At 47.4% G+C, this 27911-nt stretch overlaps 1 protein-coding gene across 8 annotated transcripts in view; it reads left to right on the plus strand.

Annotated features, from left to right (window-relative positions):
- CHD7 (chromodomain helicase DNA binding protein 7) overlaps positions 1-26572 on the plus strand; it is a 197471-nt gene extending 170899 nt beyond the window's left edge. For 4 of the 8 annotated variants that reach the window (XM_077166842.1, XM_077166843.1, XM_077166841.1 and 1 more), the window contains exons 21-39: positions 1700-1810; positions 1897-2102; positions 4362-4561; positions 4716-4875; positions 9521-9610; positions 10089-10192; positions 11534-11663; positions 12035-12107; positions 12266-12323; positions 13587-13815; positions 14024-14232; positions 14357-15031; positions 15904-16064; positions 17535-17762; positions 18015-18458; positions 21528-21749; positions 22744-22884; positions 23044-23148; positions 24602-26572. In XM_077166842.1, coding sequence (XP_077022957.1) covers positions 1700-1810; positions 1897-2102; positions 4362-4561; positions 4716-4875; positions 9521-9610; positions 10089-10192; positions 11534-11663; positions 12035-12107; positions 12266-12323; positions 13587-13815; positions 14024-14232; positions 14357-15031; positions 15904-16064; positions 17535-17762; positions 18015-18458; positions 21528-21749; positions 22744-22884; positions 23044-23148; positions 24602-25519 — 4464 coding nt within the window. In that variant the 3' untranslated portion in view covers positions 25520-26572. The remainder of the gene's footprint in view (positions 1-1699; positions 1811-1896; positions 2103-4361; positions 4562-4715; positions 4876-9520; positions 9611-10088; positions 10193-11533; positions 11664-12034; positions 12108-12265; positions 12324-13586; positions 13816-14023; positions 14233-14356; positions 15032-15903; positions 16065-17534; positions 17763-18014; positions 18459-21527; positions 21750-22743; positions 22885-23043; positions 23149-24601) is intronic. The other 4 variants (XM_077166845.1, XM_077166846.1, XM_077166847.1 and 1 more) reach the window with 4 other exon arrangements.
- Positions 26573-27911: the final 1339 nt, after the last annotated feature.

Genomic DNA, 27911 nt, shown 5'->3' on the forward strand with positions numbered 1-27911 from the left:
GTTGGTAATGGACATTTGGGTGGTTTCCACTTTTTGGTTACTGTGAATAATGCTGCTATGAACATTGCGTACAAGCTTTTTTGAGGATATTTGTTCCCATTTTGCTCGGATATACACCAGGAGTGGAACTGTTGGGGCCTGTGGTTTAACCTTTTGAGGAACTGCCAGACTATTTTCCAAAGCAGCGGCCCCATCCTCCATTCCCACTGGCAGTGTTCTGACTTCTCCACGTCCTCGCCAGTACTTCTGAGCGTGTGTCCTCTTTCATCGCGGCCATCCTTGTGCGTGTGAAGGGCGTCCGGTTCCGGGTTTGTTTTGCAGTTCTCTGATGACGGTTGCTGAGCATCTTTTCCGTGCTTATTCGCCACTTGTATATCGTCTTTGGAGAGATGGTTATTCAAATCCTTTGCTTTTTTTTTTTAGTTATAAGACTTTTTGTTGAATTTTAAGGGTTCTTTATATGTTCCTCAGATAGTGTGCACTGATTTGCAAGTATTTCCTCCCAATCTTTTCTTAATGGTGTAGAGTTTTGATGAAGTCAAATTCACCAATTCTTTGTGTCATCAGTTGTACTCTTGGTGTCGTTTCTAAGAAACAGTTGCCTCACCCAGGATCACAAAGATCTACTCCTGAGTTTTCTTGTAAGAGTTTCATAGTTTTCGCACTTCCAGTGAGATCTGGGATCCACTTTGAGCTCATTTTTGTGATGGTGCAAGGCAGGGCTTCAGTTTTCTCTTTTTGCATGTGGATGTCCAGTTGTCCTCTTGAAAGGCTCTGTTCCACCATGTATGATGGCAGCAGCATCCCTGTCGCTCCTTTTCAGCCTCTTCGGGTTCTTTCTTCAGCCTCCACAGGCACTTCGAATTCCTTCTGTCCAGCGCGAAGTCATCAGCCTGGCCTGGACGCGCCTCCCCACTTGCCTTTTTGCTGGCCTCAGCCACGCGCTCAGATGCCACAGTCGGATGCCGAGGCTGTTCCTGGGTTCCTCCTCCTCCAGGCTCCACATCTGCCCAGATTCTGACCCCTTGATTTTGTCCTTTAAAGCGCATCTTTCTAGCCTGCCTCCCTTTCTCCATTTCTGCTCTCACTGTGGTTGGTCTTTGCCCATGTCTTACCTAAACTGCCGCAGTAGCCAGTTCTGCTCTGTTCTACTCTCCACCCTCCAGGGCATGGCCTTTCTAACGCGTGACCCTGCGTGTGAGCCTGTCCCGGAGACAGTCCTCCAGGTAGCTTCCTGCTGCCTCTCTTGATCCGGCTTCAAGCCAGCCTCACCAGCCACAGCTTTGCCCACCCTCCCACAGCATCCCTGGGCTTTTGCCCATGTCTTCCCCCCCACCGTGGATGCCTCCACATGCTTTTCTGTTTTGTGAGCTTTTTCAAAGCTGGTCCAGGCATGACCTTCTCTGCCCTCCCTCACCACCCCCACACTGTCTAACTGGTTTAGGGGCCCCTCCTCTGTGTATCGTGGTACCTGTCCCCTCCCACTTACCTGGTTGTGCTGTCCTTTGTCTCCTAGCCTGGTCCACCCTCTGGATGGGGACCCCCCAAGGACCCGGCTCTCATCTTAGGCCCACCTACTGCCATGCCCAGAGCAGAGGGGCTCACTAATGCAGAGTGAAAAATGAAAGCTCTTCTGCATTTTGCCTCTGAGAAAGGTATCTCAAATAATGCAGGTTTTTTTTTTTTTTTCTTTCCTTAGGCCAGTTTTGTTGCCTCTGGAAACAGGACAGATATTTCCTTGGATGATCCAAATTTCTGGCAAAAGTGGGCTAAGAAGGCTGAATTGGATATCGATGCCTTAAATGGGAGGGTGAGTGAGCAGTGCCCTGCAGCCCGTCTGATCCATCCCTGGGGCTGCTCCTTCAGAGGTTCCCAATGTGTCTGCTCTCTCTTTAGAACAACCTGGTTATCGACACTCCACGAGTGAGAAAGCAGACCAGGCTCTACAGCGCGGTGAAAGAGGACGAGCTGATGGAATTTTCAGACTTAGAAAGTGATTCTGAAGAGAAACCCTGTGTGAAGCCCCGGCGCCCCCAGGATAAGTCTCAGGGCTATGCGAGGAGCGAGTGTTTCAGGGTTGAGAAGAACCTGCTTGTTTATGGGTGAGTTGGACTTACCATGTAAAATGCATTTTTATTTTAGTAAGTGTTAGAATTTCCAACTGGTAGAGAAAATCCATATTAGCGTTTGAACTTCTGGGATCACCCAATAAACAAATCAGGTGAATGCTCCACAGTCATTTCAGTGGATCGAAGGTGGAGGTTTGGTGAAGGTGTATCCAAAGATTTCCAAATCTCCTGGGCTGGAAGAGGCCACCTGCAGTCACCGGCACTGACTCAGACCTTAAGGAATTAGGTCAGATCCAAATTTATTGGTTGATCATTAATAACTCAGAGCAAAGTCTCAAAATTACTACATCTTTTCCTGTTTTACCTTTGCATAAAAGTTGAGACTACAGTAATCTGTACGTACTTTTTAGTTACAAAAATGTGTTGAAGGCAGTAATCCCACCTGGGAAGCTCTTATAATCCAACTCCTCTGAAACATAAGTGGATGGTCATTTCAGCTCTGTGAACATGTGGCGGTTCCCCTGCTGGACCACAGGTCCCGGAGAGGCAGTGCCCCCGTCTCACTCCTCTTTGACTCGCCCCAGCTCCACTGCCTGGTGGCCTCTGCCCCACCCCATACCAGGGTCCGTCACGGCTGCAGGCAAGGACCACTGCTGGCCCTGGGCCTCAGAGCCTGGCTGGTCCTGGGATGTGGTCGGTCTGTCCTGCCAGGGCACCAAGTAGCACCTCCCCGAGGCCAGGAGCTCTTTCTTCCTGTCCCCAGCATGTAGTGTAGTGCCAGCAGGCAAAGGCAGCGATGGGTCCAGGACAGTTTGGGGAGGAAGCAGAGTCCCACTGAAGCAGAGTGCTGCTGTGTCGCAGCAGCTGTGTCCACTCCACTGACCATCTGGCACACAGGGCCCTTGCTCCCGTCTGCCCTCACCTGAGAGGAGAGCCCCCCCTTCCAAGTGCTCACCTTCCCGCACCTGCCTCCCCATTTCAGTGCAGTGATCACAGCTGAGAAGTCTGTGTTTAGCTTCAGAAGCAGAAGAGCGCCGACACCTCCCAAAGCTGAGACTTCTGCTTAGGCCACGCTGCGTTTCCTTTTAGCACAGCGCAGCCCTTCCCTCCCCCGTAATCATCTGTTGACCGAATAGCACCCCCATGCTGAGCAAGTGGAAATGCAGAGACCTGTGCTGGGGCTGCTGTGGGGCAGAGAGCGTGTTACCTAGACTCCCTCTCCCCGCTTACGGGGCTGGCAGGGGAAGGAGACCTCTCTGGGGTGTGATACGTGTAGTCTCGTCCCTTGGTGGTTTTCAGGAATTAGCTGGAAAAGCAGGCGTGTTGGGGCCTGGGGAGGGGAGAAGAGGAGAAGAGAAGGTTCCTGGTAGAGTCAGCCCTTGTCCAAAGGCCCAGAGGCGAGGGCAGGCCTTGCTGTTTGAGGAACTGAAAGCCAGAGAGGATGAAGGAATGGGGCCAGAGTAGAAGGCAGGGCCCGAGAGCAGGTGCCATGTGCTCTCGTCTGAGGCCAAGCTCTCCCGGAGATGCACAGACCCGAGGCAGGCAGGAGGCTTGACTAGCTGCGTCTTGTGGGGCCCAGGCCTCCTCCAGCTCCCTCCACGTTGTTGTTTGCCGTGTGGCCTCACCTGTGGCCCCGAGAGGGCGCGATGCCTCAAAGGCTGGGGCTGCCGCACCAGACAGGCTGCTCCGTTGAACGGGCCACCTTGGCTCCTTCCATCCCTGTCCCTTCTCCCATCCTTTTCACATGAAGAGCTAGGAGCTGGTGGACCATTTTTCCAGTGAGCGCTATTGTACTTTAGAGTCATGTCTCCTTATTGGAAGAGGAAACTCAGTGCTTTGTGTAGACTTTTATTACTCATCATGGCATTCCTGGGGCATGGCGGTGCCACCAGAGCCTCAGCGTTGCATCCTCGCTCTGACATCGCCACACCTGCCTCAGCCCCCTTTCATCTCAGAGGCTTGCTCAGCATCCAGACGTCCAGACATGGGAGGGTGAGGCAAAGCACAGACTCCCCACGTCCCCAGATTGTCCTCGTGTCCTGAGAGCAGCCACCACAACTGCCTCTTCCTCGGCAAGGAACTGGGGCCTGGTCCTCTCTGCAGTGTCCCCCCCCCAATGAGCATGACCCTGCCACCCCCTCATTCCTCGGTCCTGTCACACCCCCTGACCTACAGTAGTCTTAGTTTTGACCCAGGGTGCCCCAGCCCTGGTACCTGACCCTTGATGTCAGGACCCAAAGCTAAACCCGAGGGCACCTCCCACCCCTCGACATGCCACATGTCTGTTTTCAGCTGGGGACGGTGGACGGACATCCTTTCACACGGACGCTACAAACGTCCGCTCACCGAGCAGGACGTGGAAACCATCTGCCGGACCATCCTCGTGTACTGCCTCAACCACTACAGAGGGGATGAGAACATCAAGAGCTTCATCTGGGACCTGATCACGCCCACGGCTGATGGGCAGACACGTGCCCTGGCCAACCACTCCGGTACGTCGTGGCTGCCCGCCCAGTTGCCAGGTCTCCCCCACACCCCACACCGTGCGGACACATTGCCGCTAAGCAGATGCACACAGACGCTCCCCGTCCTGGTCCCCTCCCCTCTGCCACGGGCTGTGACGGGCAGCTGTGGTTGTCGTTGCAGGTCTGTCGGCCCCTGTGCCCAGGGGCAGGAAGGGGAAGAAGGTGAAGGCGCAGAGCACGCAGCCGCTGGTGCAGGACGCCGACTGGCTGGCTGGCTGCAACCCCGACGCCCTGTTCCAGGAGGACAGCTACAAGAAGCACCTGAAGCATCACTGCAACAAGTACGGCCGCGGGCGGGCTTCATTCCCTCTTTTGTCCCCTGAGAAGTGTGTGGGTCCTGAAGACCTTGAAACTGTGCAGCCGCTGTCTTCCCATAGCCTTCCTGGTCTTGGAACGCGATGCCATGTCACGGGAGCACGTGCTTTTAGAGGCCGCCGTGCCTGTGTTTGTGAGAGAGTTGTGAGTCGCTTTCCACCATCCCCCCTTCTGCTGGTGGAGAACAAGCACTGGTGCTGTTGGTTTTTGCTTCCTGTCTTCTCTGTCGTGGGACCTTTTCCCCTATCTGTGAGCTTAGAACCACAGTCTTATGTCCTGTTCTGTGTCATTGAAGAACATTGAACCTAAATGCGCGTTACTGCTTGGAGCTCTCGGCTCACTGACTGCATTAGGAAGCTGGCATCCACCTTTGCTACTGCTGTCCTTTGAGTGTCTGTTCTTCAGTATCAGAATTCCAGGCAGCAGTCTGTCCTGCTCTGCCACTTCCTAGCTTTGTGTAAACTCGGGCAAGCGACACAGCCTCCTTAAGCCTCAATTTCCTTGTTAGTCAGAGTTCTGCAACAAGGCCTTGGTTGGGTGAGGCAAGACGTAAACAAGTAAACGCATCTCTCTCTTGAAAAAGTAGCAGCAGGGAAGTCCAAGGATGTAATTCTTGGAAGCAGGCTACACGCCTGACATGGCTTATCTGTTGGAATTGCCTGAGATATGCAGTGCCACCTTGTTCCCATTCGATGAGGATACTGAGGCCCCAGTTGAGAAACTTCCGTAAGGTCCCTCAGCCCCATGAAAGGGCAGAGTAGATTCCAGCCCCAGACCAGACCAGTGTGGGGCCCTCGTTCTCATCCACCGCTCTCCCTGCCTACCTTGGCCCCCAGCCTGCCGCCTAGGGCTGTTGTGAGGCAGACTCCGGGCCACGTGGAAGCACCTGGGACGTCCTGGCTCTCACGACTTCCCTCAGTAGCTGTGGTGCTTGGGGGGCCTCCCTTGATGGCTGTATTGAATTTTTACTAACAAAACTTTTCCTTTTTGAGCCTTCTGAGCCATTACCTCACGCCATTTTTGGTGCCTCAGAAACTTAGTCTTGCTGTAGTGTGAGAGTTCTCCCCAAAATGCCACCCCACTTAAAGGTGCAGCATCCTTGTAGTTTATGTAAGCTTCAAACGCCTTTTTTTTTTTTTTTTTTTTTTTTTTTTTTATTAACGGAAAGAAAAAAAAGAAATTAACACAACATTTAGAAATCATACCATTCTACATATGCACTCAGTAATTCTTAACATCATCACATAGATGCATGATCATTGTTTCTTAGTACATTTGCATCAGTTTAGAGGAACTAGCAACACAACAGAAAAAGATATAAAATGTTAATATAAAGAAAAGAAATAAAAGTAGTAGTAATAGTAAAAAACAACAACAACAAACAAACCAACAAGCAAACAAAAACAAAAAAAAAAACCCTATAGCTCAGATGCAGCTTCATTCAGTATTTTAACATGATTACTTTACAATTAGGTATTATTGTGCTGTCCATTTTTGAGTTTTTGTATCTAGTCCTGTTGCACAATCTGTATCCCTTCAGCTTCAATTACCCATTGTCTTACCCTGTTTCTAACTCCTGCTGAACTCTGTTACCAATGACATATTTCAAGTTTATTCTCGAATGTCCATTCACAACAGTGGGACCATACAGTATTTGTCCTTTAGTTTTTGGCTGGATTCACTCAGCATAATATTCTCTAGGTCCATCCATGTTATTACATGGTTCACAAGTTTATCTTGTCTTAAAGCTGCATAATATTCCATCGTATGTATATACCACAGTTTGTTTAGCCACTCTTCTGTTGATGGAGATTTTGGCTGTTTCCATCTCTTTGCAATTGTAAATAACGCTGCTATAAACATTGGTGTGCAAATGTCCGTTTGTGTCTTTGCCCTTAAGTCCTTTGAGTAGATACCTAGCAGTGGTATTGCTGGGTCGTATGGCAATTCTATATTCAGCTTTTTGAGGAACCGCCAAACTGCCTTCCACAGTGGTTGCACCCTTTGACATTCCCACCAACAGTGAATAAGTGTGCCTCTTTCTCCGCATCCTCTCCAGCACTTGTCATTTTCTGTTTTGTTGATAATGGCCATTCTGGTGGGTGTGAGATGATATCTCATTGTGGTTTTGATTTGCATTTCTCTAATGGCCAGGGACATTGAGCATCTCTTCATGTGCCTCTTGGCCATCCGTAATTCTTCTTCTGGTAGGTGTCTGTTTAAGTCTTTTTCCCATTTTGTAATTGGTCAAACGCCTTTTGAATCCCCAGTGCAGACGGACCGAGAGGTGAAGTTGGTGTGCTACAGCAGCCGCGTCTCCCCGGGTTTAGTGCCGACGCTGCGGCTCCTGTCCCCGGGCCGGCGGTTTTGAACCCCCCGCCCCCTCACTCCCTTGTCGGTAGCAGACCTCCCCGGGGCACTGCCCGCAATTAGGGGAGGCATGGCCAGAGGTAGCCAGGGCTCCTCGCGGCTCCCCGCTCGCTCTCGGGGGGATGCTGCCGCATCCTGTCCCATCTGGGAGGACGCTGCCGTCCGACTCTCATTTCCTGACAGATGGTGCCTCGAGACTTAACGGGATCAAAACAAGGACACGCTGATGCCGGTTAAGATAGGAAGTGAGACCCAAATTGAGGGACATCTTAGAAAATAACCGACTGGTATTCTTCAAGCACTGAGAGACAGAGACAGAGGAGTTGTCTCAGATTAAAAGCAACTGAGGAGGATATAGGGCAGCTCCATGCAGTGCAGGGTCCTGGATAGTCTCTGCTCCCTGTTGGGACAAGTGGTGAGGCCTGAAGAAGGCCTGGAGATCCGAGACCATGTCCTGAACCCGCCAGGGACCAGGGTGGCTCAGTCTGTTCCATAGGGGGTCACCGAATCAGGCAGTTGCATTGGTCTGAGTTTTTCCCTTGTAATGAAAGGTGATGTTCACAGTGGGTCCATCAACGTCCGTAGCATACCTCCCAAAGCAGAAAACTTCATCTTCTCCCGAAAGGGGGAGACCAGGAGCACCACCACTGGATTGAGCTTTGCTGTGAGTGAAAGAGAATCCAGCCAAAGGCTGAGCCTTATTTCCTTCAGAACGGCTCTTGCTGAGGAGCTGAGTTGCTTCTGGGAGTGGACTCTGGCCTTAAAAGTTCTCTACCAGACCTGGTGGCTCATGTTTTTTCTGTGTGATGGTGAAGTGTGGTCCAATCAATTTTTAGACCACAGGTCACCCAAAGTGATTGCTAACCTGGGAGAACATTCAGAGGGTGACAGAGACCTGCCCCCTCACACTGAGCCATCTGGAACCAGACCAGCGAGGAGTAGCCCGTGGAGGTGTGGAGAAAGGCATGCCGCAGACGAGCCATTGCATAGAATCAGGGGTGGTCTGCTTTGGGGGAGCTGTCCTTAGTTGTCACTCTGATGTTTAAAGGGAGGTCCCTGCATCATGGGGAGATGGTGGGAGGGGGTCAGCCGGATGTCATTTCGAGTGTTCCCTCCTCAAGGGACCGCGGCCTTGGATAAGCCATCTATCTTGTGTTAGTCTCAGTTTTCACGTTCATAAAGTGGAAATTGGAACTTGCCCCACTTCCTCATAGGATCATTGTGCAGCTCAGACGAGCCAGTACATGTGAAAGTGATACATTGCTGTGAGGTGCCACACGAGTGTGTGATGAGAAGTAGCACGTGGTGCCGTCATCGACTCGTGGCCAAGGAGGGGGTCTCCAGTCATCAGTCCTGAATGCACCCCAGGGGCCGTCCAGCAGGGGATATTAGACTCAGAGTGGACGTAGGCATTTGGGAGTCACCAGGAAGAACTATGTTTTAGCCATTGAGGGAATCCAAATGGGATTGAAACTCTGGTTCCTAGAATGTCATGGGGTTTGGCTTTTTAAATTTGATTCCTTGAGAAACAACTCAGGATTTCAATGAAATGGACACATTCATCTCCTCTATAATGCTTTATTGTTGTTTTTTAAGCCACAGCTTACTTTCACAGGTACCATAAACCAGAAGGAATAAAAATGCTTAATACTCCTTAAGGGAGAAGAGTGAGGACCCACCCCCAGCCCCATCTTCCTTCCTCAGAAGCAAAGTTGTATAATCTGAAAAACCTGACATTCCATATTGAGGGTTTATTGTAAGGTAGTAAAACCAGATTTTATATCTCGTTTATTCCTACAACTTCTGATGTGCTTCCAAAAATGGTTTTAAGGCAGCAGCTGAGGAAATTTTATGAGATAATGAAGCAGAACAGTTACTGAAAGCCATCTGCTCAGTTGTTTACAAACTTGCTTCAATACTTCAGAGGCAGTGGTGTGGGGTACGTGTCTTAACTGCACAAGCTGCACTAGGTAGAAGTCAATGAAGTGTGCCTGGGCTGGGCCGAGCCGGGTCCCTCTCTGTGCAGTGGGAGCGGTTGCCAGGCAGGCCTGTTGGAAGCCAGCAGAAAGCACCACACAGAGGTGATTATGTGCCACCATCTGTCACGCTTCAAGCCTACCATACAGCATGGCTAATCAGCCTTGGCAGGATGATGGATGAACAGCGGCAGCTGCCAAAAGCCACTGTTGGCAAACAGTCCTGAAGTTAAGAACTTTTCCCCCCCTCTGTCTTCCTCTCCAGGGTCCTGCTGCGTGTCCGCATGCTGTACTACCTAAGACAAGAAGTGATAGGAGAGCAGGCAGATAAGATCTTAGAGGGTGCTGACTCAAGGTTAGTGCAAGTGCGCCTTTGTGTCGGGCCGCCGCGCCACGGTCGGCGGCACCGGGCGCATCATGCCTTGTGTTTAAAAACCTCCGTAAACCACCACTAGTGCGTCTTCTCTTTTGTACCTTGACACAGCGATTGCCTTGTGGGCTTGGGTCGGGGGTGGGGTGGGGATGGGGGCGGCATGATGAGAGTCTGGCAGACACTGTTTGTCTATATGCCTGTACGTATGAAAACGCATGGAATAAACGACCGATGTTTTAGGATGACCTTGAATCTGTGACACTGGGCCACAGAGCTCATTTCTGCCCCTTCCTTTCACCTTTGCTCAGCCTCCCCACCCCACCCCACACACACACCTGGAGCTCAGATAGTTACTATGTGAGAGAGGGCAGTATGGATGTGTGCATTGTACCCATCACTTGGAAATCTTTTTTAACGCTGGCATTTATTTGAAATCTTATGTAAATGATTGTCTTTGTAGCGAAGCAGATGTGTGGATACCTGAAACTTTCCATGCTGAAGTTCCTACAGATTGGTGGGATAAGGAAGCAGATAAATCCCTTTTAATTGGCGTGTTCAAGCATGGTAAGTGACGTTTCGGCTTGCATGCATCCTGCCTCTGTGGCTTTGTCTCTCTGTAGAACTCCTTGCCTCCTCTTTTCCAAAGTCATAAAATTAATGAGGACAGTTCCAAAGGACTCTTGGCGTCTACCATTTTTCTGTACTAAAAATCTAATATGAACTGTAAATATCAGATGCTGTTTTTGAATGTTTGTTGAGTGTTTGAGAAGAAAACATTTCTTTCTTGGCTGTAAATAAAACCAAAACCATATTTGTTTTAATAATGGCCAAGTCGTGCTCTAGATCCCCAAAAACTTTGCTTCCAGCTCGACTTTCACTTGCTAACTTTGCCAGGCAGTGTCAGAGTGGACGGTGGGCTTAACCTCTGCTATTAATCTGTACAAGTGCCTCCTGGGCTTTGTTCCAAGCAATATTTCACAAATGTCAGTGCTGAGAACTCGCGGCTCCCCTGAGCGGGATGCAGCCTTGTTAACTTTGAAAGGCTGGGGATGCAGAACTGGCATGATATATACAGTGAGCGGTTCCTGATTATAATCCCAACTCTCTAGAGGTCGCCGAGGTATTCTCAGCAGCCCAGCCTGACTAAAGGGGAGAATGATGGCTTATAAAACCTTTCATGATTACAGTTTGGCTTGAGGCTCTACAGCAGTTAGGAGCGGTGTGTTGTAGTACACATCCTAATTGAATTGTGCTGTTCTGCCTCTGTACCGCAGCCACGTTTTGTGAACTCAGCCTAAAAATCATTTTCCTGCCGCGCGCTGTTGGGATCTGCCATTTCCCATCTAGTCAACTTGGGCAGTCAAAAAGCAAATTGCAGTTTGAAAACCATAGAGGGAACAGTGTCATCTTACTGACATGCATCATCCTAAACCTAATAGGACAGGTTCGCTGGCCTTCCACATACAGGGGTTTTTCAGCCAGCGGTGCAGGTTCCAGCAGGACCGAAGCTGTCCGGGAGGAGGGTGGGGCGTGCTCGGAGTAGCCCTGCAGAGGTCAGGAAGAACATCACGGAGCCTTTTAAATGTCAAGCAAAATTAGATCTGGGAGAAAAAAGGGTCAAAATCTTTCCAGGCATCTCGCATGTTATTCTGAACATGTTTTTCTATTAGAATTGGTCATTAATTCTGGTAACGTCCCTGAAGGGTGACCTGGCCCCCAAAAGCTTCCCAAGAGTGATTGCTCCGTAAGTCGCTTTACTAAACAAGGTTTATTTAAATTCAGGGTAGATGCAAGCTTGACTGAGAGACAAAACTTGCGTGTCGTCGTGGTGCCGTGATTTTGTCTGTGATGAGGCCTTTCTTTGTTTCTGTGTGCTTCCTTCGTGGGCTGGCGGGGGTGGCTCAGGCTACGAGAAGTACAATTCTATGCGCGCTGACCCCGCACTGTGTTTTCTGGAGCGAGTTGGCATGCCCGATGCCAAGGCCATTGCTGCCGAGCAGAGAGGAACAGACATGCTAGCAGATGGCGGTGACGGGTAAGAAAGGACATTCTAAAATTTTAATAAACTTTGTGTCAGCATCACGCGTTTTGGCAGGGCTCACCTCTCAGACTCCACTCCACACCGAGTGCCACTGATTTGAACTTAAATGACGTTCACCCCGATATAGTCTATTTGTGTGTCACAGTGACTCTTTAAACGGGACGTTTTATCTAGATAATCTGAAACTTGTTTGTCTTTTCCAAGAGACAGCCCCCCTCCCCCACCCCTGCCGTGGCTGCATGTTATAAACACTCCTGATGTTAAGTCCAGCACTGAAAGTTGCATTGCTCCTTCCCACCCCCCACCCCCCCTTCACTTTCCTGCTTGTCAGTATGATTCTTAGAAGATTTCTAAATTTTATACAGGGGAGAATTTGACAGAGAAGATGAAGACCCAGAATATAAACCAACCAGAACTCCATTCAAGGATGAAATAGATGTAAGAACTTGAGTCTACTGGCTTTTGCAGCACCATTAAAATATTATCTGCCCATATAAAACTGGTTACACTTTATAGATAGCCACCTGTTCTTTAAAAGATAAAGTGAAATGGAAACGCCAGATTTGGATAACTCTCTTTCTTGCTTTGCTTTTAAGGAATTTGCAAATTCTCCTCCAGAGGATAAGGAAGAGTCCATGGAAATACACACTACAGGTGAGGCTGCATGAAAGCCCACGAGCAGAACACGTGTGTTGTGTGGTAATTATTCTTGTGTTAGGGACTTGGCTTCTTTCTGGTGGTGGTGTCTCCAGATGTTGTTTCCTCCACACTGACTCATCTCTTTTAGGAATAATTTTGGTTCTTTATTGTTGATTCTTTATTAAACTGAATTTCTGTGCTAGAATAACTTATGTTTTGAACTAAGACAGTAGCCCTGAGTATATGTCATATCAATCAGTGAAAATGTTTAGTCATCTTTAGAAACGTTATTCTCAGGAGTAGGGCATTTGCCAGGTATTTATCTGAAATATTGCCAATTTATATAGACCATCGATCTCTCTTAACTGATGTAAAATCATTAGCAGGCAGTTGTGCAAATAACTCTTCGGTGCCAGATGAGCACAGTAACTGCAGTGCACAAGGGCACCTGACGATGAAGTTTATGGTGCGATGTCTGTTTCTTTGATAAAGATGGTCAAATATACTTGGTCCCCCCCACGACACACACACGCATACTTCCCCAAGGCATTAGAGAAGAAATCGTTCATAAGTTCTACTCTGAGGTTATTTATCACTTGTACTTTAAAAATAGGGGCATGGAGGAGCCCTTTCCCTGCTGTCATCTGAAAGTTCCTGAGCCATCCTGTTTGCTTGGAAGATCTTGCACTGATTGCAAGGTTGCAGTTACGCATTTCAAAAATAACCATTCCCATATCAAACAGAGTAGAGAGATTATCCTGGAGGTTATTCTTAGGCAGTATATAGATATCCCGTTTTAGTTTATGGTGTGTTGGGGTGGCTGGAGGGAAGTACCTGAAACTGTAGAGCTGTGTCCCAGTAGCTTTGATTCTTGAAGACGACTGTGTAACTATATGACTTTTACAGTGTGACTGTGTGGTTGTGAAAACCTTGTGTCTGATGCTCCTTTTATCCAGGGTATGGACAGATGAGTAAAAAAAAAATAAGCATAATAAATAATGAGGGGGATAAAGGGTAAATAATTGGGTCACTGGAAATACCTGTGGTCAATGAGGAGGAGGAGTAAGGAGTATGGGATGGATGAGTTTTTTTGTTTTTTCTTTTTATTTCTTTTTCTGGAGCAATGCAGATGTTCTAAAAACGATCATGGTGATGAGTACACAACTACGGGATAATAGCATGAGCCACTGATTGTATGCATTGAATGGACTGCATGTGTGCAGAGATATCGCAATAAAAATATTAAAAAAAATAATAATAACTCTTCCCCTCCCCCAGGCAAGCACAGCGAGAGCAACGCCGAGTTCGGCCAGCTTTACTGGCCCCACACCTCGGCCCTGACCACCCGCCTGCGCCGGCTCATCACCGCCTACCAGCGCAGCTACAAAAGGCAGCAGCTGCGGCAGGAGGCCCTGATGAAGACCGACCGGCGGAGACGGCGGCCGCGGGAGGAAGTGCGGGCGCTGGAAGCCGAGAGGGAGGCTGTCATATCGGAGAAACGGCAGAAGTGAGTTTCCTCGGGGCGTCGGCCCATTCCCAGCCCCGGCCCCTCTCCTGTCCACGACAGCCGGAACTCCCTCCAAGGCAGTGCCTTAGAGGACGGGCCTCCCCACCTCTGAGCAGCCCACCCCCCACACCCCAAAACCAGTACCGTGTGCTTAGGTTTAGGGGGGAGCCTTTTAATCGAATACAGGCTGATACCTTCTTTCTCACAGATGGACGAGAAGAGAAGAGGCAGATTTTTACCGTGTGGTGTCCACGTTCGGGGTCATTTTTGACCCCATCAAGCAGCAATTTGACTGGAACCAGTTTCGAGCCTTTGCCAGACTTGACAAGAAGTCAGACGAGAGTCTGGAGAAGTACTTCAGCTGCTTCGTGGCCATGTGCCGGCGGGTGTGCCGGGTGCCCGCCAGGTCCGACGACGGTGGGTACTCGCAGGGACCACGGCTCCACCCCAGCAGGCCCGGAAAACCAAAAGGAAGAGAGCAAGCACTTTGCAAGTGCTCTGGGGTTTTCCCAAACTAAACGCGGTTGCTTTTGTGTTCCAGAGCCGCCCGACCTCTCCTCCATGATCGAGCCCATCACGGAAGAGCGCGCATCGCGCACGCTGTACCGCATCGAGCTGCTGCGGAAGATTCGCGAGCAGGTGCTGCATCACCCTCAGCTGGGAGAGAGGCTGAAGCTGTGCCAGCCAAGCCTGGACCTGCCGGAGTGGTGGGAGTGCGGCAGGCACGACCGGGACTTGCTGGTCGGTGCGGCCAAGCACGGGGTCAGTCGGACGGACTACCACATCCTCAACGACCCGGAGCTGTCCTTCTTGGACGCACATAAGAGCTTTGCGCAGAACAGGGGCGCAGGCGGCCTGTCCTCCTTGAACCCGCTGGCGGCGGGGTTTGGCCAGACTCCTGCCGTTATGCCATCCACGCACCTCCAGGACGAAAAGGCCACGGAACCAGCCGACGGTAAAACGGAGGAGTCCGAAGGCTTGGCGGCCAAAGAGAAGCGCGAGGGGAAAGAGGGGGAAGACGACCCTGACGGCGGCGGGGAGAGAGACATCAGGCCAGAGCGGGAGGTGGAGGCTGGCTCTGCAAAGAGCGAACTAAAAGGCCTGGAGGTCGGCGCCGACGCGGGATCCAAGTCCATCTCGGAGAAGGGCTCTGAGGAGGACGAAGAGGAGAAGCTGGAGGACGACGATAAATCTGAAGAGTCGTCCCAACCTGAAGGTAAGGCCTGGCGGTTTGGCTTCTGTCCTGTTTCACTGCAGCTCATTTCAGGTGCATTGTTCTCCTGTCACATGACCAGTGCTGTTTCTTATTAAGGGTGATTAGTATACATTTTCTTCTGCAAAGGAATCATAATTTCAGGTTATCCCTGGATGTATGTAAACATCTTCTAGCAGGTAAATATGACATTTTGAACAATTTAAACTCTAAGAAGAGTTTTACAGCAGAACAACTTCTGGGTTAAGCATAGAAATTAATAGTAGCAGAGTATGAAGAATGAGATTTTAAGTGGGACACCCAAACATAAGGGAGAAGAGTCATTCACTGGGTAAATGTTATTAATCACCTTAAAACAAAGGTTGCTTGCCTCATTTTGTTTTAAACAGAAGTAAAGAGTAGGAGTAGACTGAATAACCAGTTTCCTTTCTGTGTTGTGGTTAGGCTGCTTTAACTAGCTCAAGGTAACAACAACAAAAAGCCACCCATTGTACTGTTCAGCTGTAGCTGTAGCTTTGAACTTTAGCCAAAATGTTCACCCATTTTCCTGAGTGGAGAAACGTCAGCTCTTGGGTCAGAGACTTGGTCAGCATTAAGACTGCACCAAGACGTCCTTGAACAAATACAAAGTGCCAGGTGACTTGTTCATGCATACTCACTAAGCCTCCATTGCGTCACCCACCCAGCGGGAGGAGCACCGTCAACATGGCAAGCTTTAATAAAACCAACACGCTTGGTAAAAGACCTCACATCATCCTAGTCATATGTCAGGCACTCGGTAGACTGAGGTACTCCAAGTCTTACTCACGTCCGTCCTCAGTTTCTGTTTCAGAGGTCATCTGCTTGTGAGTAATACACATTAACTCATCTCTCAGCAGGAGCCGTTTCTAGAGGGAAGAATTTTGATGAAGAAAGCAATGCTTCCATGAGCACTGCAAGGGATGAAACCCGAGATGGATTCTACATGGAGGACGGAGATCCTTCAGTGGCTCAGCTCCTTCATGAGAGAACATTTTCCTTCTCATTTTGGCCCAAGGTGGGCGTTTTTTGTTGTTGTTCACATTGACTGAAAAAGAATGGGGAGGAAGGGAATCTCTCTAGCTTGATTTTTTTTTTTTTTCAAATAACTTTTAGGTAAACTGTGATACAGTATCTGAAGAGTGTAGGTTTTTCTTGTTGTTTGTAAAGAATGAGCTAGAAAAACCCAAAGGAAAAAGTCTGGAGAATCCTTTTCTAGTGGAATGGGACAAATGATGCAAAGGGAAACAGTAAGAACTGGAACCGCTTATGGTTCTTGGGGTCCCTCTGGCTTGTTTAGGGGGGTACCCCTTTGTTGTCCAAGACCATCCATAGTGTGTCGTCTCAACAGACTCACCTTTTAGAAAATAAAACATGTGGACTTTGAAAACTCCATGTTTTTAAATTTCAAGAAGGGCTTTCAAATTCTGGACTTTGTCTATCTGGAAGCCTGTGGTTTTCTTGACCCAGGAGAGGGTGGGCCATCAGCTCTTTTCCCTGATGCATTGTGGATACTTGTAAAGGCGGTTTTCTGTAAGCTAGAGCAAAGGGGAAGTCACGTTTTAGGCGATGTAGGGTCATTGTCCAGTATGCGCCAATGTGATTTGGGCCCGTTTTTCAGTGGGGACGTTATCATCCTAGTCACTTAACAAGGCTTTGTGGTTTAAAGCAAACAACACTCGAAAATGGGCTTCCATTGACACAGTCAAAGGCCAGTCTTCTTCAGTGTTAATTGTTTAAGAAAGCAGGTGAAGTTTTTGACTGAACATTCAAAGACATTTTTTTCCCCTCCCTCTTTCCTTGTTGATACCCCACCCCTACCCCCACCCCCCCAGTAATGCTGATCTTTCTTGTTGGGTATAGGAGGGAGTTTCACAGATCAGTCAAAAGGTTTATAGTTGCAAGTACTCTCATCTATGGAAAAACTCGGTCGGAGAGCTGTAATTAGAAATTTGTAATGTACACGCTTCAGTGAAATTTGAAGTGATAATAGGTGGGGAATGTAAATTGACATTCATTAGGTGTTCCTAGGTTGGCGCCCATTTCATAACGCTGAACTTTATTAATAGTGACGTTAATGATGTCCCACTTCCTGGGACGGACTGCCACCCAGCCTGTCAGGAGGCTGAATGCAAAGCTCCCCTTGTCACCTACCAATGCTCACCACTGCTTCTCTGTTGAGCTCGAATAAGAGTTACTTTTGACAGAGGAGGGGATCTTTTGGTGGTGTCTGTCATGTAATGTGTTTTCTACCTTAATGTGGTTCAGTGTTGATTGAAAAATGAGCTTACCGTATGGGTTTCAACTAAGACCATCCACCAGTGAGCAAAACAGTTGGCATGGGTTTTGTTTATTTATTTGCTGTTTTTTTCCTTCCTTTCTGCCCATGGATTTGTCTTGTAACATTTTGTGCCATTTAGCATCCGGGTGGCCATGTTCCTCTAGTAACTTCAAAGGCGATTTCATGGGACTTCTCTTCTCCCTCCAGGACCGAGTCATGATAAACCGCTTAGACAACATCTGCGAGGCAGTGATGAAAGGCAAATGGCCGGTCAATAGGCGGCAGCTGTTTGATTTCCAGGGCCTCCTACCTGGGTACACGCCCAGCGCCTCGGACGGTGCTCTGCAGAAGAGGAGCTTTGCAGAGCTGTCCATGGTGGGGCAGGCAAACGTCGGCAGGCGCGAGGACCTCACCACGTCCCCACAGTTAGCAAAGGTAAGTTAGAATGGGGTTTGTTTTGCCGTTTAAAGGTAAGCTCTGGAAAGCTTAACTCCATTTGGAAGCTTGTGTTCAGCAAGTTTAAAATAAGGTAAACGTTGGCATTGCCTCCAGCTCTGTCTGGTTCTGTGCTTTTGGGCAGCCACGGTACTCTGTTCCTGAAGCTTCTTGCCCTTGGTTCTAAAAGCCAGCTGTCATAGCAGATACAGCTGTCACTCACTGCAACTGTGTTTTGGAATTTTTCCATAGGAAGACGCCCTCAACCTGTCAGTCCCTCGCCAGCGGAGGAGACGGAGGCGGAAAATCGAAATCGAGGCTGAGCGAGCTGCCAAGAGGCGAAATCTCATGGAGATGGTTGCCCAGCTACGGGAGTCTCAGGTGGTCTCAGAAAACGGACAAGAAAAAGTTGTCGATTTATCAAAGGCCTCGAGAGAGGCAACCAGTTCTACCTCAAATTTTTCATCTCTTACTTCAAAGTTTATCTTGCCGAATGTCTCGACACCGGTATCGGATGCCTTTAAGACTCAGATGGAACTGCTCCAGGCAGGCCTGTCGCGCACCCCCGCGAGGCATCTGCTTAATGGCTCCCTCGTGGATGGAGAACCTCCCATGAAGAGGAGGCGGGGAAGGAGGAAAAACGTAGAGGGCCTCGACCTTCTTTTCCTGAGCCACAAACGGACGTCGCTGAGTGCAGTAAGTGCCGGAGCTCGCCTGCACCCAGCGCGCCCATGCCCACTGCCGGGGGCCCTGTCCTACTTGGCGCTGGGTCATGGGCCTCACGGGGATGTGGCCTTAAGGCTGGCTTCTTCCACTGAAGAGACAGATTCCCAGTCAACAGTCATGGTTCTGGGCTAGAAAGTTGTGTTGGTCGCTGGCACAGCCCACTCAGTCTGAACCAAGCGTAGTTTGAGGATTTCTCCTTTCCAAGGTTCTGATTTATTGATTGCTTTCAGAAGAGTAGCACACAACAAAAGCATGTCCTTCTAAACCTTAAAATTGTTATCTCTAAGTTCTTGAGGTGGAAAAAGCTTCTCTGAAAAAATATTGATTTCTTTGGGACCCGGCATTTATGAGATTAGTCTAAATGTCCAGTTTCAGACTAAGATACGAAACTAGTGATTACAAATAGATATTTTAAAAATCTGAATGAAGGTCTTGGCGTGTTTAGACTTGAATGAAATGTATATATCAGTAGATTTCAGCTTTTCCTTTTTAAATTCAAAAGAAATGAGTGCAGGTGTAATCAAAACAACCCTCCTCTCTAACTGCTTCAGTCACACCAACTAAAAGTATCACCTCAAAGAATCCGATGCCGTGTATTCCTTTTTTAAAGGGTTAATTTGTACTAGATTTCCTGAGCATGTGGGTTTGAAACTTGAATCACCATGTGGCCCTGGAGTGCATTAGGCTGAGGCCGCAGGACATGCGGGAACCTGAGTCACCACAGGCGCTCCCTCAGGCAGTAGGACACAGTTAGGAAACATTGATGTTTGAAATTCAGGGGGACACCATTCTTCACTGAAGAACAGCTGTCCTTATACCATGACTATTGGCCTGTTTTCCATTTCTTGAACCTAGAAGAAGCTCAGTAACTTTAAAGAGTAAGAAAAGATCTGGCTGAGTTGAAGCCAGTGCAGAAATGACAGAATAGCATTCACTGACATTTCTCTGCCCTTGGTGGGGTCTAATTAAAACAGAAGCAGCCAGGTGGTCAGAAGTAAATTTTAAACACTGATTAACAATACATCAATCATGATAACAGCCGTCTTTGTTGGTCACGTGATTGCATTTAGCCTCTTGTAGAAGTACACCTTGTTCTACAGGGTCGGCTTAGCCTGGTTATCCCGTCAGTTAAAATGTCATTTCTAGGCGTGTGGTTCCCAAACAGGGTTGTCTCAGAGGTGCTGGTCTTTCCACTTGAAACTCACTGGAAAATCTTTTCTCCGGAAACATCAACAAATTGTGGAATTTCTGCAGCTGACATCCAGCCCCTCCTTCATTTTTGTGTTCAGTGTTTAGATCACAGCACACACTTCTCTGTGGACCAGGTGTCAGGAGTTAATAGTCCGTGGGCCCCAGATGCAGTTGTCCTGAAGCCACCTATATCCAACCGGGGGCTGACTTTTCATTCTACATACTTTAAGCTGTTCATTGTTTTTCTTTTTCTGAGGTCATATTTAGCGACTCCATTCAAGTCTGAGAGAATTCCTAATCAATCTTAGTGAATGGCCTTTTAATTCTCTTTTTTCACTGTCAAATGCTGGAATGTAGGGACTTCCCCATTTAACATTGTGGAGGGTATACTGCAGGCACACGAAGTATAAGAAAACACTGATTGGTCTGTAAATCCCCTGAGTAGGGAAGAGGTGCTGACAGCTACAAATGTTACTTGTATGTTTGTACAGGCCAAATCCTAGATTCTAGCATTATGTCAGCGCTTTAACTGGAGACCATTTTGGGCTGTGTGGAAAGGAAGGGTATAGCGATTATGTACTCAGCAGCATCCTCAGAGCCAGTGCCCACGGTGCCAGGTGCTAGTATGCAAAAATTAAAGGCCGGACAGGTGCTCACACTAGAGAACATGGTCTCTAGGGTGGGTGAAAGATAAAGTAATAATAATGCATCCCAGTTGAGTGTCTGTGTCATGACCAAGGCATGTCTGGGGAAATTTGTGAGTCCAGAAGAAGGTGCACGTGATCCAGAAAGGTTGGAGTGGAGGGCAGCTAAAGAAGCTTCCTTGGGATGGTCAGACTAGGGCTAGGTTTTGAAGACTGAGTAGGAGCCGGCCTTTCTAAAGGTTGGGGTGGAGAGGGGGAAGGGAGGGCCTCTGGTGTGCAATGAACTGAAGGTTGTAGCCGAGGAACCTGGTGAGGAGGTGAGGTTCAGCGGAGGTGAGCTTGAGCTGAGGCAGGAAGCACATCACGGAGGGCCTTGATGGCCCTGCTGAAGAACTTGGATTTTGTCCTGAAGGTGGTGGGGATGCAGTTGTTGAAGTAGGTTCAGTAGAGGAGTGATGTGACACAATTCTTTGAACTGGGCAGAGAAGCATTTTAGAAAACTGACTCCAGAGTAAGAGCATGTAGGCTGGACCGAAGACGGGGTGGAGCTAGAATCAGAAACATGGTTTAGGAATATTGCAGTTCCACGGGAAAGGCGTGACGAAGGCCTGAACCAAGGTAGGAGCCTGAAGAATAGAAAACTGGTTTGATAGAGAAGATGTTTGGAGAGTGAAATAAGAGTTTGAGGACCAGTGTCTGTGGGATGATGGCAGAATCTAAACTTCAGCTGGGGGTTCATCTTATGCCACACAAACCTAATGTGTAATAGCGTACTACCCACAGAATTGTCCTGTGCAGAGACCCCAGTAATGTACTTATAAACTTGGTTTTTGGAACAGTGCTTTAATTATATATTGTCCTTAATTATGTTATCCACGGAGTCCCCACAAATGACAGAGCATTCTGTCTTGTGTGCAGGTCAAGCTCAAGCTGACCATGTCCGAGCTGTCTTCCTAGTGACTTGCTTAGGGTTTCAGTGGGTGAAGGTGGGATGGACTGTGGCTTTTCTAACTAATTCTGAATCCTACGGTGAAGAATAGTATTAGAAGCAACTCAGCAGTTATTCCATGATTGACATTGTTCCAAGAAACTTTTTTCCCTTTTCAGTCAAAGATCCATTACATTAGGATAGCATTTTCTTGGAATAGGACACTGTCGGAATGTCTCTCGTTGTGAGAATTCAGACCCTTATCACTTTCTGCAGGAGGATGCTGAGGTGACCAAAGCTTTTGAAGAAGACATAGAGACCCCACCAACAAGAAATATTCCTTCTCCTGGAGAGCTGGACCCAGATACACGGATCCCCGTTATCAATCTAGAAGATGGGACTAGGCTGGTGGGGGAAGACGCTCCTAAAAATAAGGATTTAGTTGAATGGCTTAAGCTGCATCCTACTTACACTGTTGATATGCCAAGTTATGTACCAGTAAGTACTACAGAATTTGTAATACCGTAGGGCCATTCAGCTCATGCTTCCCCACGGCATAGAAGTCTCTCTGCCTTTCGTTGGAATCCCTTGACTGAGTCTTTGCCCGTTTTTCACCATTGTATCTCTAACCTGAGGGAGACTAGTTTCAGCTCTGCCCTACCAAAGGGCGGCCTTAAAGTTACCTGAAGACAGTTATCACTTATTCTTGCCTTTCCCACCCCACAAGCGTGATTTGCTTTTAGTTGTTGTATGACAGGGTTCCGGGTGGTCTCGGTGCTCAGATAACCTTGAATGTGTCTTCATTGGTCTCCAGACAGCGTCTGACCAGCACAGGGTACGATGAAGCCGAGATTACTTTTTGAGATTTGACCAGTTGACACAGTCCGAGACTTTATTAGTTTCTTTGAAGCAATTCAGTAGCACTTATGCCTTAATTAAGCATTAGGCAATTAGTATCTCCAGACGATTTGTCATGTGAACTGTTTGCTAGCTATGATGTGAGTCTTTTACTTCCAGTACTTATGTGAGTGAAAACGTTTAAAGTAGGATTTTGCATTTTATTAAGTTGAATTCAGCCTAGTGTAACTATCCACCAGAATGCCTCCCCTCCCACATTCTTTTATCCCTTGTGTGTGTTGTCATAGACAGTTTTTTTGGTCACTAAATGTGTTGTTATCTCTGTGTTCATTTAAGTTAGTAACCAGAAATTAGTAAAGATACTACAGAAAGTTTCCTTTAAAGATAACCACAACTCAGTTAACATTTAAAGAAAGAATACTGTGGGATTGTTCATAGACAAAAGGGAATGCAGATTCTCAGCTTACATATTTATTTAATTCCTTAATGCACAGGAAACAAAAATAGGAGTTTTTGAGAAAAAGTAATATTTCTAGAAACATCCATAGTAGTCCTTGTACGTGACTTGGCTGCTCTCCTTATCTTTTACATAGGAAAGAGTAATACTGAATACATTTTCTTACTGTTTTTGCAGAAGAATGCAGATGTGCTGTTCTCCTCCTTTCAGAAACCGAAACAGAAGCGACATAGGTGTCGAAACCCTAATAAATTGGATATAAACACTTTGACAGGCGAAGAAAGGGTGCCCGTTGTCAATAAACGCAATGGGAAGAAGGTAAAAGCTCTGGGGAGGGGAACTGATCTCTTTGTGACTTCTTATCCCAGAAAGAAGCATTTTCCCATCATTTGCAAGGAAGAAGAACCCCTTTTCTTCCAGAGTATGTAAAGAGAAGATTCTGTGGTTTCTTTAATTGTTTGCTTGTGTCTCTCCCAGATGGGTGGAGCTATGGCACCTCCAATGAAGGATCTCCCCAGGTGGCTGGAAGAAAATCCTGAGTTTGCAGTCGCCCCAGACTGGACTGGTATCGTCAAGCAGTCTGTAAGTGCAGCCCCACGTTTCCATCACACATCTCTACAAAATTGTTTCCCAGCATTTTCCTTTCTTTTCTGTTGCCCATTAATTGTGCAACTTTAACTCATTCTTAACTTTAAAGAATTGGCATAATACATCATACTCATACATCTTTTCATACATTATTTCATACCTCAGTACATCATTAATCTAAAGTAGATTAATCTGTCAGCTCTGATTAGAAGGATTCTAGAAACAGCCACAGTTTTGAAGAGCTCCTTGCTACGTACCGGTAACCTAGTCACTGGGCTGTCTGCTGAACCGAATTTGTGGTGATGGAGTGCATTAAGATTGTTAACTGCAATTTCTGATTAGGAAACAAACAAAAAATACAACAGTTCTGCTGAAAATGTTTTTTTTCTTCCATTATTATTTTCTTTTTAAAATTATGTTGATGGGCTGGTTCTTTTGCTTGTTTAAATTATTATTCAATAAAATTGACTTGTCTCTTGGTGTATAGTTACTATAAATTTAACACACATACAGATTGCTGTAACCCGCCACCTTGATGGGAATACAGAACAGCTCCATCGCCCCCCAAAATTCCTTGGACTGTCCTTTACTTAGTCGCCACCCCCACCCTTACCCCCTGTCAACCACTGGCCTGGCCTCCACCTTCTAGTTTTGGTCTTTTTGAGACCATCAGAGAAATGGAAACATCCAGTATGGTACCTCTTGAGTCCACGTTTTTTCACTCAGCATAATGCCCTGAAGATTCATCCAAGTTGTTGTGCGAATCAAGAGTTGGTTCTTTTTTATTGCTGAAGGGGGCGGGGTTGGCGCTTCTCAGCATGGGGGTCCTGCAGTGTGTAGCCATTCACCCACCACAGGACATCTGGGTGTTTCCAGATTTTGACAATTATGAACAGAGGTGCTGTAAACAGTCATGTGCAGGTGTTTGTGAGAACATCAATTTTCGCTTCTGAAGAGTAGAAACTAAAATGTAGTTTTAATTCACCAAATTTTCCATATTTCTCAACTATTTCCTGGTGTATTATTTCTTGAGTTCATCATGGCTTCAGATAAACTTATTTACCTCACTGATAGAAGAGCCTTTGATAGTTCTAGGACTCAGTATAAATCATTGAACAAACAAAATGCTAAGAAACAGAAGTTTTGCTTTCTTAAGTTTTATCATTGAACTTTTAGAATGGAAACAATTGCTTGTATTTTTCCATTTAGAATATCAGCTTTCAGTTCCTCACAGAGGCTCATGTTACAATTTTAAATTCAGGACTCCTTGGGAAAATGGCTAGTTGGTTTGACCAAAGAAATAAAAAGTTAAATTCGAGATGGTTTTTTTTTTTTAACACTTCTATCTTGGGAATTGAGTAGAGCTCCAGCACCAGCCATAGGTATAGACTTGAATTTTCTTCAGCATCTTTTACGAAGCCATTGTTTGCCACTCTCTTTCTTCCAGGGCTTTGTTCCGGAGTCGATGTTTGACCGTCTGCTCACTGGACCGGTTGTGCGGGGAGAAGGCGCGAGCAGGAGAGGGAGAAGGCCCAAAAGCGAAATTGCCAGAGCAGCTGCAGCCGCTGCCGCTGTGGCCTCCACTTCCGGAATCAACCCTCTGCTGGTGAACAGCCTGTTTGCTGGAATGGACCTCACGAGCCTCCAGAATCTCCAGAATCTGCAGTCTCTCCAGCTGGCAGGCCTCATGGGCTTCCCTCCAGGACTGGCGACAGCTGCGGCTGCAGGAGGCGACTCCAAGGGCCCGGCCGCCGTGCTGCCCCTGATGCTGCCAGGCATGGCCGGCCTGCCCAACGTGTTTGGGCTGGGCGGCCTGCTCAACAGCCCCCTCTCCACTGCTGCTGGAAACACCCCTGCTGCTCCGAGCCAAGGAGAGCCTGAAGACGGCCCTTCCAAGGCGGACGAGAAAGGAAATGAGAATGAAGAGGAGAACAAAGACTCTGAGAAAAGCACAGACGCCGTTTCGGCCCCTGACTCTGCAAACGGATCTGTTGGTGCTGCTACTGCCCCGGCCGGCTTGCCCTCCAGCCCGCTGGCCTTCAGCCCATTCCTGCTGTCCACCATGGCCCCCGGCCTCTTCTACCCGTCCATGTTCCTACCTCCAGGACTGGGCGGATTGACACTGCCCGGCTTCCCAGCCCTGGCGGGACTCCAGAATGCCGTGGGCTCCGGCGAGGAAAAGGCCCCCGACAAAGCCGAGGGGGCCCCCTTCAAAGATGAGGAGAACCTGGAAGGCAGCGATGCTGAGGAGAGCCTGGACAAAACCGCCGAGTCCTCCGTCCTAGAAGATGAAATAGCACAGGGTGAAGAGCTAGACTCACTCGATGGGGGCGACGAAATAGAAAACCACGAAAATGACGAATAACCAGAACCAGTTCCAGTTAAAGTGTTTAAAACTTTTGACAAGTGGTAGTCCTACTGTTTACACTCACAGTTAATGTTCATACCTAGTTTTATAAGCTGTTCTGTAACATAGTGTAGCAAACAAAAAAAAAGAAAGAAAGAAAGAAAAGAAAAAGAAAAAAAAGTCCAAGTCATGTTATACAGGTGTGTCAAAAGGTATCTTGGTCATTAAGTATTGTGCAGTGCATTATTTATTATCCCTAGGAGAGATGAAATTTGAGAGGTGATCATGTCTTTTTTAAGGAAACTTACATAATGCTCTGCTTTTTTTTTGTTTTGTTTTCTTTTGGTACCATTGGTATTATAATAAAAGAGCAATTTGTGACTGAGCAGCACTGCTGGGAGGAAGTGCTGCTTAAAGGAAGTATGAAGTTATATATTTAATTTTTTTAATTTTTAATTTTTTTTTTTTGCTGTGAAGGTCAAGATGAAATTTACCATACATATCATACTTGCTCTTTTTTTTTTTTTTTTTTTCCTTTTTGACTGGGTGGGGTTTCCCACCCTTGCTAACACACAAACATCCAGACACTCTGACAATCTCCACGTTAGTGTGAACGTCTCCACCCGGAGACGCAGCAATAATAAGGCAGCTGTTGAATGTGAAGGGTCCCTTTGGAAATTAACCTACTGGGAGGGTTCTCACCAGCCAGAACTCCAGTTCCATTGTCTCGTGATCTTGTAATGCACTGGTATAAGCAAAATAAATAGATAAATAAAGAGTGAGAGAAGAGAGAATCAGGTACCTTTTTAAAATTAAAGGACTTTGTTACTTTAGCCACAAAGCTAAACAGCATTACCTCAGCTCTAAACTAGCCTTGAAGTTTACAGACATGACTTTGTAAATGTATTGTTTTTCTTTGTTGTGATGTCCTTTTATTTTTTTCCTTTGAAAACTGCTATCATGTAAGATAAAATGTAAATTGCTGCCAACTGTAGTAATGATGCTTTTAATAAAAGTGACCCACGATATGCAGAGATGTCATTATAGAACGTAGGAAGTCGGGGAACCGGTGTCCACACTGTATTTTGTATTCGCAGTAGATGCAAATACAGCATTCTGGCTTCTGTGCCATTTCTTGATATGTCCTCATATAGTAGCTTTGCTGTTAGTGCTACTCTAAACTGAGGTTTTCAAGACGAGACTAGGAGGAGGAGAATGACATTCACATAATTCCACTCCAGAGAGCTACACAGAAACACACAAAACCTTCCTATTCCTCCCTCGAAAGGGCATCTGAGACTGAGAATACTTAAAAACGTGTGCAGCCTGTGATAATGTGGTACACTAGAGAACAAAAGGGCAGAAGAAAAATGGGGCTTTAATAGGCACAATATCTAGGTCATTTATTCTTGGTTAATGGGTAGGAAAACACAATGCCGTGGTGTCAGCAAGGGACACAAAAGCACCCCAGTGTCCTGCAGACCAGGGCCCCATGCCAGAAGCCCACATGGGGAAACCCCACGTGGAGCTAAAGCAGAGCCACTGGCACGTGGACACAGAGTCCGGCTGGAGAGCCGCTGATTGTGGTGCTCCTCCACGACCTTTGATAGTTACGATTAAATATAATCCGAGATCTCTTGTCTTCACCTTTTTATGTCACCCAGGCAAAGACAAAGCTGTATTTCCATCCAGATACAAGCAAGAGAAAGACGAGTTGTTTTGGGTGTGTCCCCTCCCTCTACAATGTACGCATTATCCAGTACCCCAAAAGTTCTCAAGATGGATCATCCAAAGTCCTTTTGAACAAAGAGATTTGCTTACCCGAATGAGTCACAGAACTAGTCGGTTGCAAACCTGGTTCCATGAACCTACATAACCCAAGTTGGAAATACTCCCATTAAGATCCTAGTAAATGAGCAGCCTCCCCCTACCAGGCCCTATGATTGCTTTCACCTGTCTGCACCACCAGTGCCCTAAGGGGTCACGTGCCCTGGGGAAAAGGGCCTTTAGGAGAAAATAAGACTAGATCTTCACAAAGCACAAGATACTTAACTGAAAAGCATTGGTGGCCTTGAAATACAAGTTAAGGTATAGGAAGTATGCTTAAAAAAATGAGTCATTAGAGTCTTTTTCTAATGCTTTGGAAGTTTCCCCCTGACCTTGAGTAAGTAGAGCATACAATGTCATGTGACTGTCCCCGTATAGAGAAAACCTCTGAAGGCGCCAAGGCCATTCCCAGCAGAGGCCTCCAGTTCTGGTGGCCAAAGGAACCCCGGGTTGACATCGGTCAGTAGCTGCCTCTGAGTGTCCTCTAGGATCCATCTGTCAACACAGCTCTAAAGGTCCCCAAACTCCCATATTGGAAAATGTATTTTTTTTTCCTAATAAAACTAACTCTTGCTCTTGCTCT

The sequence above is a fragment of the Tamandua tetradactyla genome, chromosome 6, assembly GCF_023851605.1.
Source record: "Tamandua tetradactyla isolate mTamTet1 chromosome 6, mTamTet1.pri, whole genome shotgun sequence".
NCBI classification, from domain to species: Eukaryota; Metazoa; Chordata; class Mammalia; order Pilosa; family Myrmecophagidae; genus Tamandua; species Tamandua tetradactyla.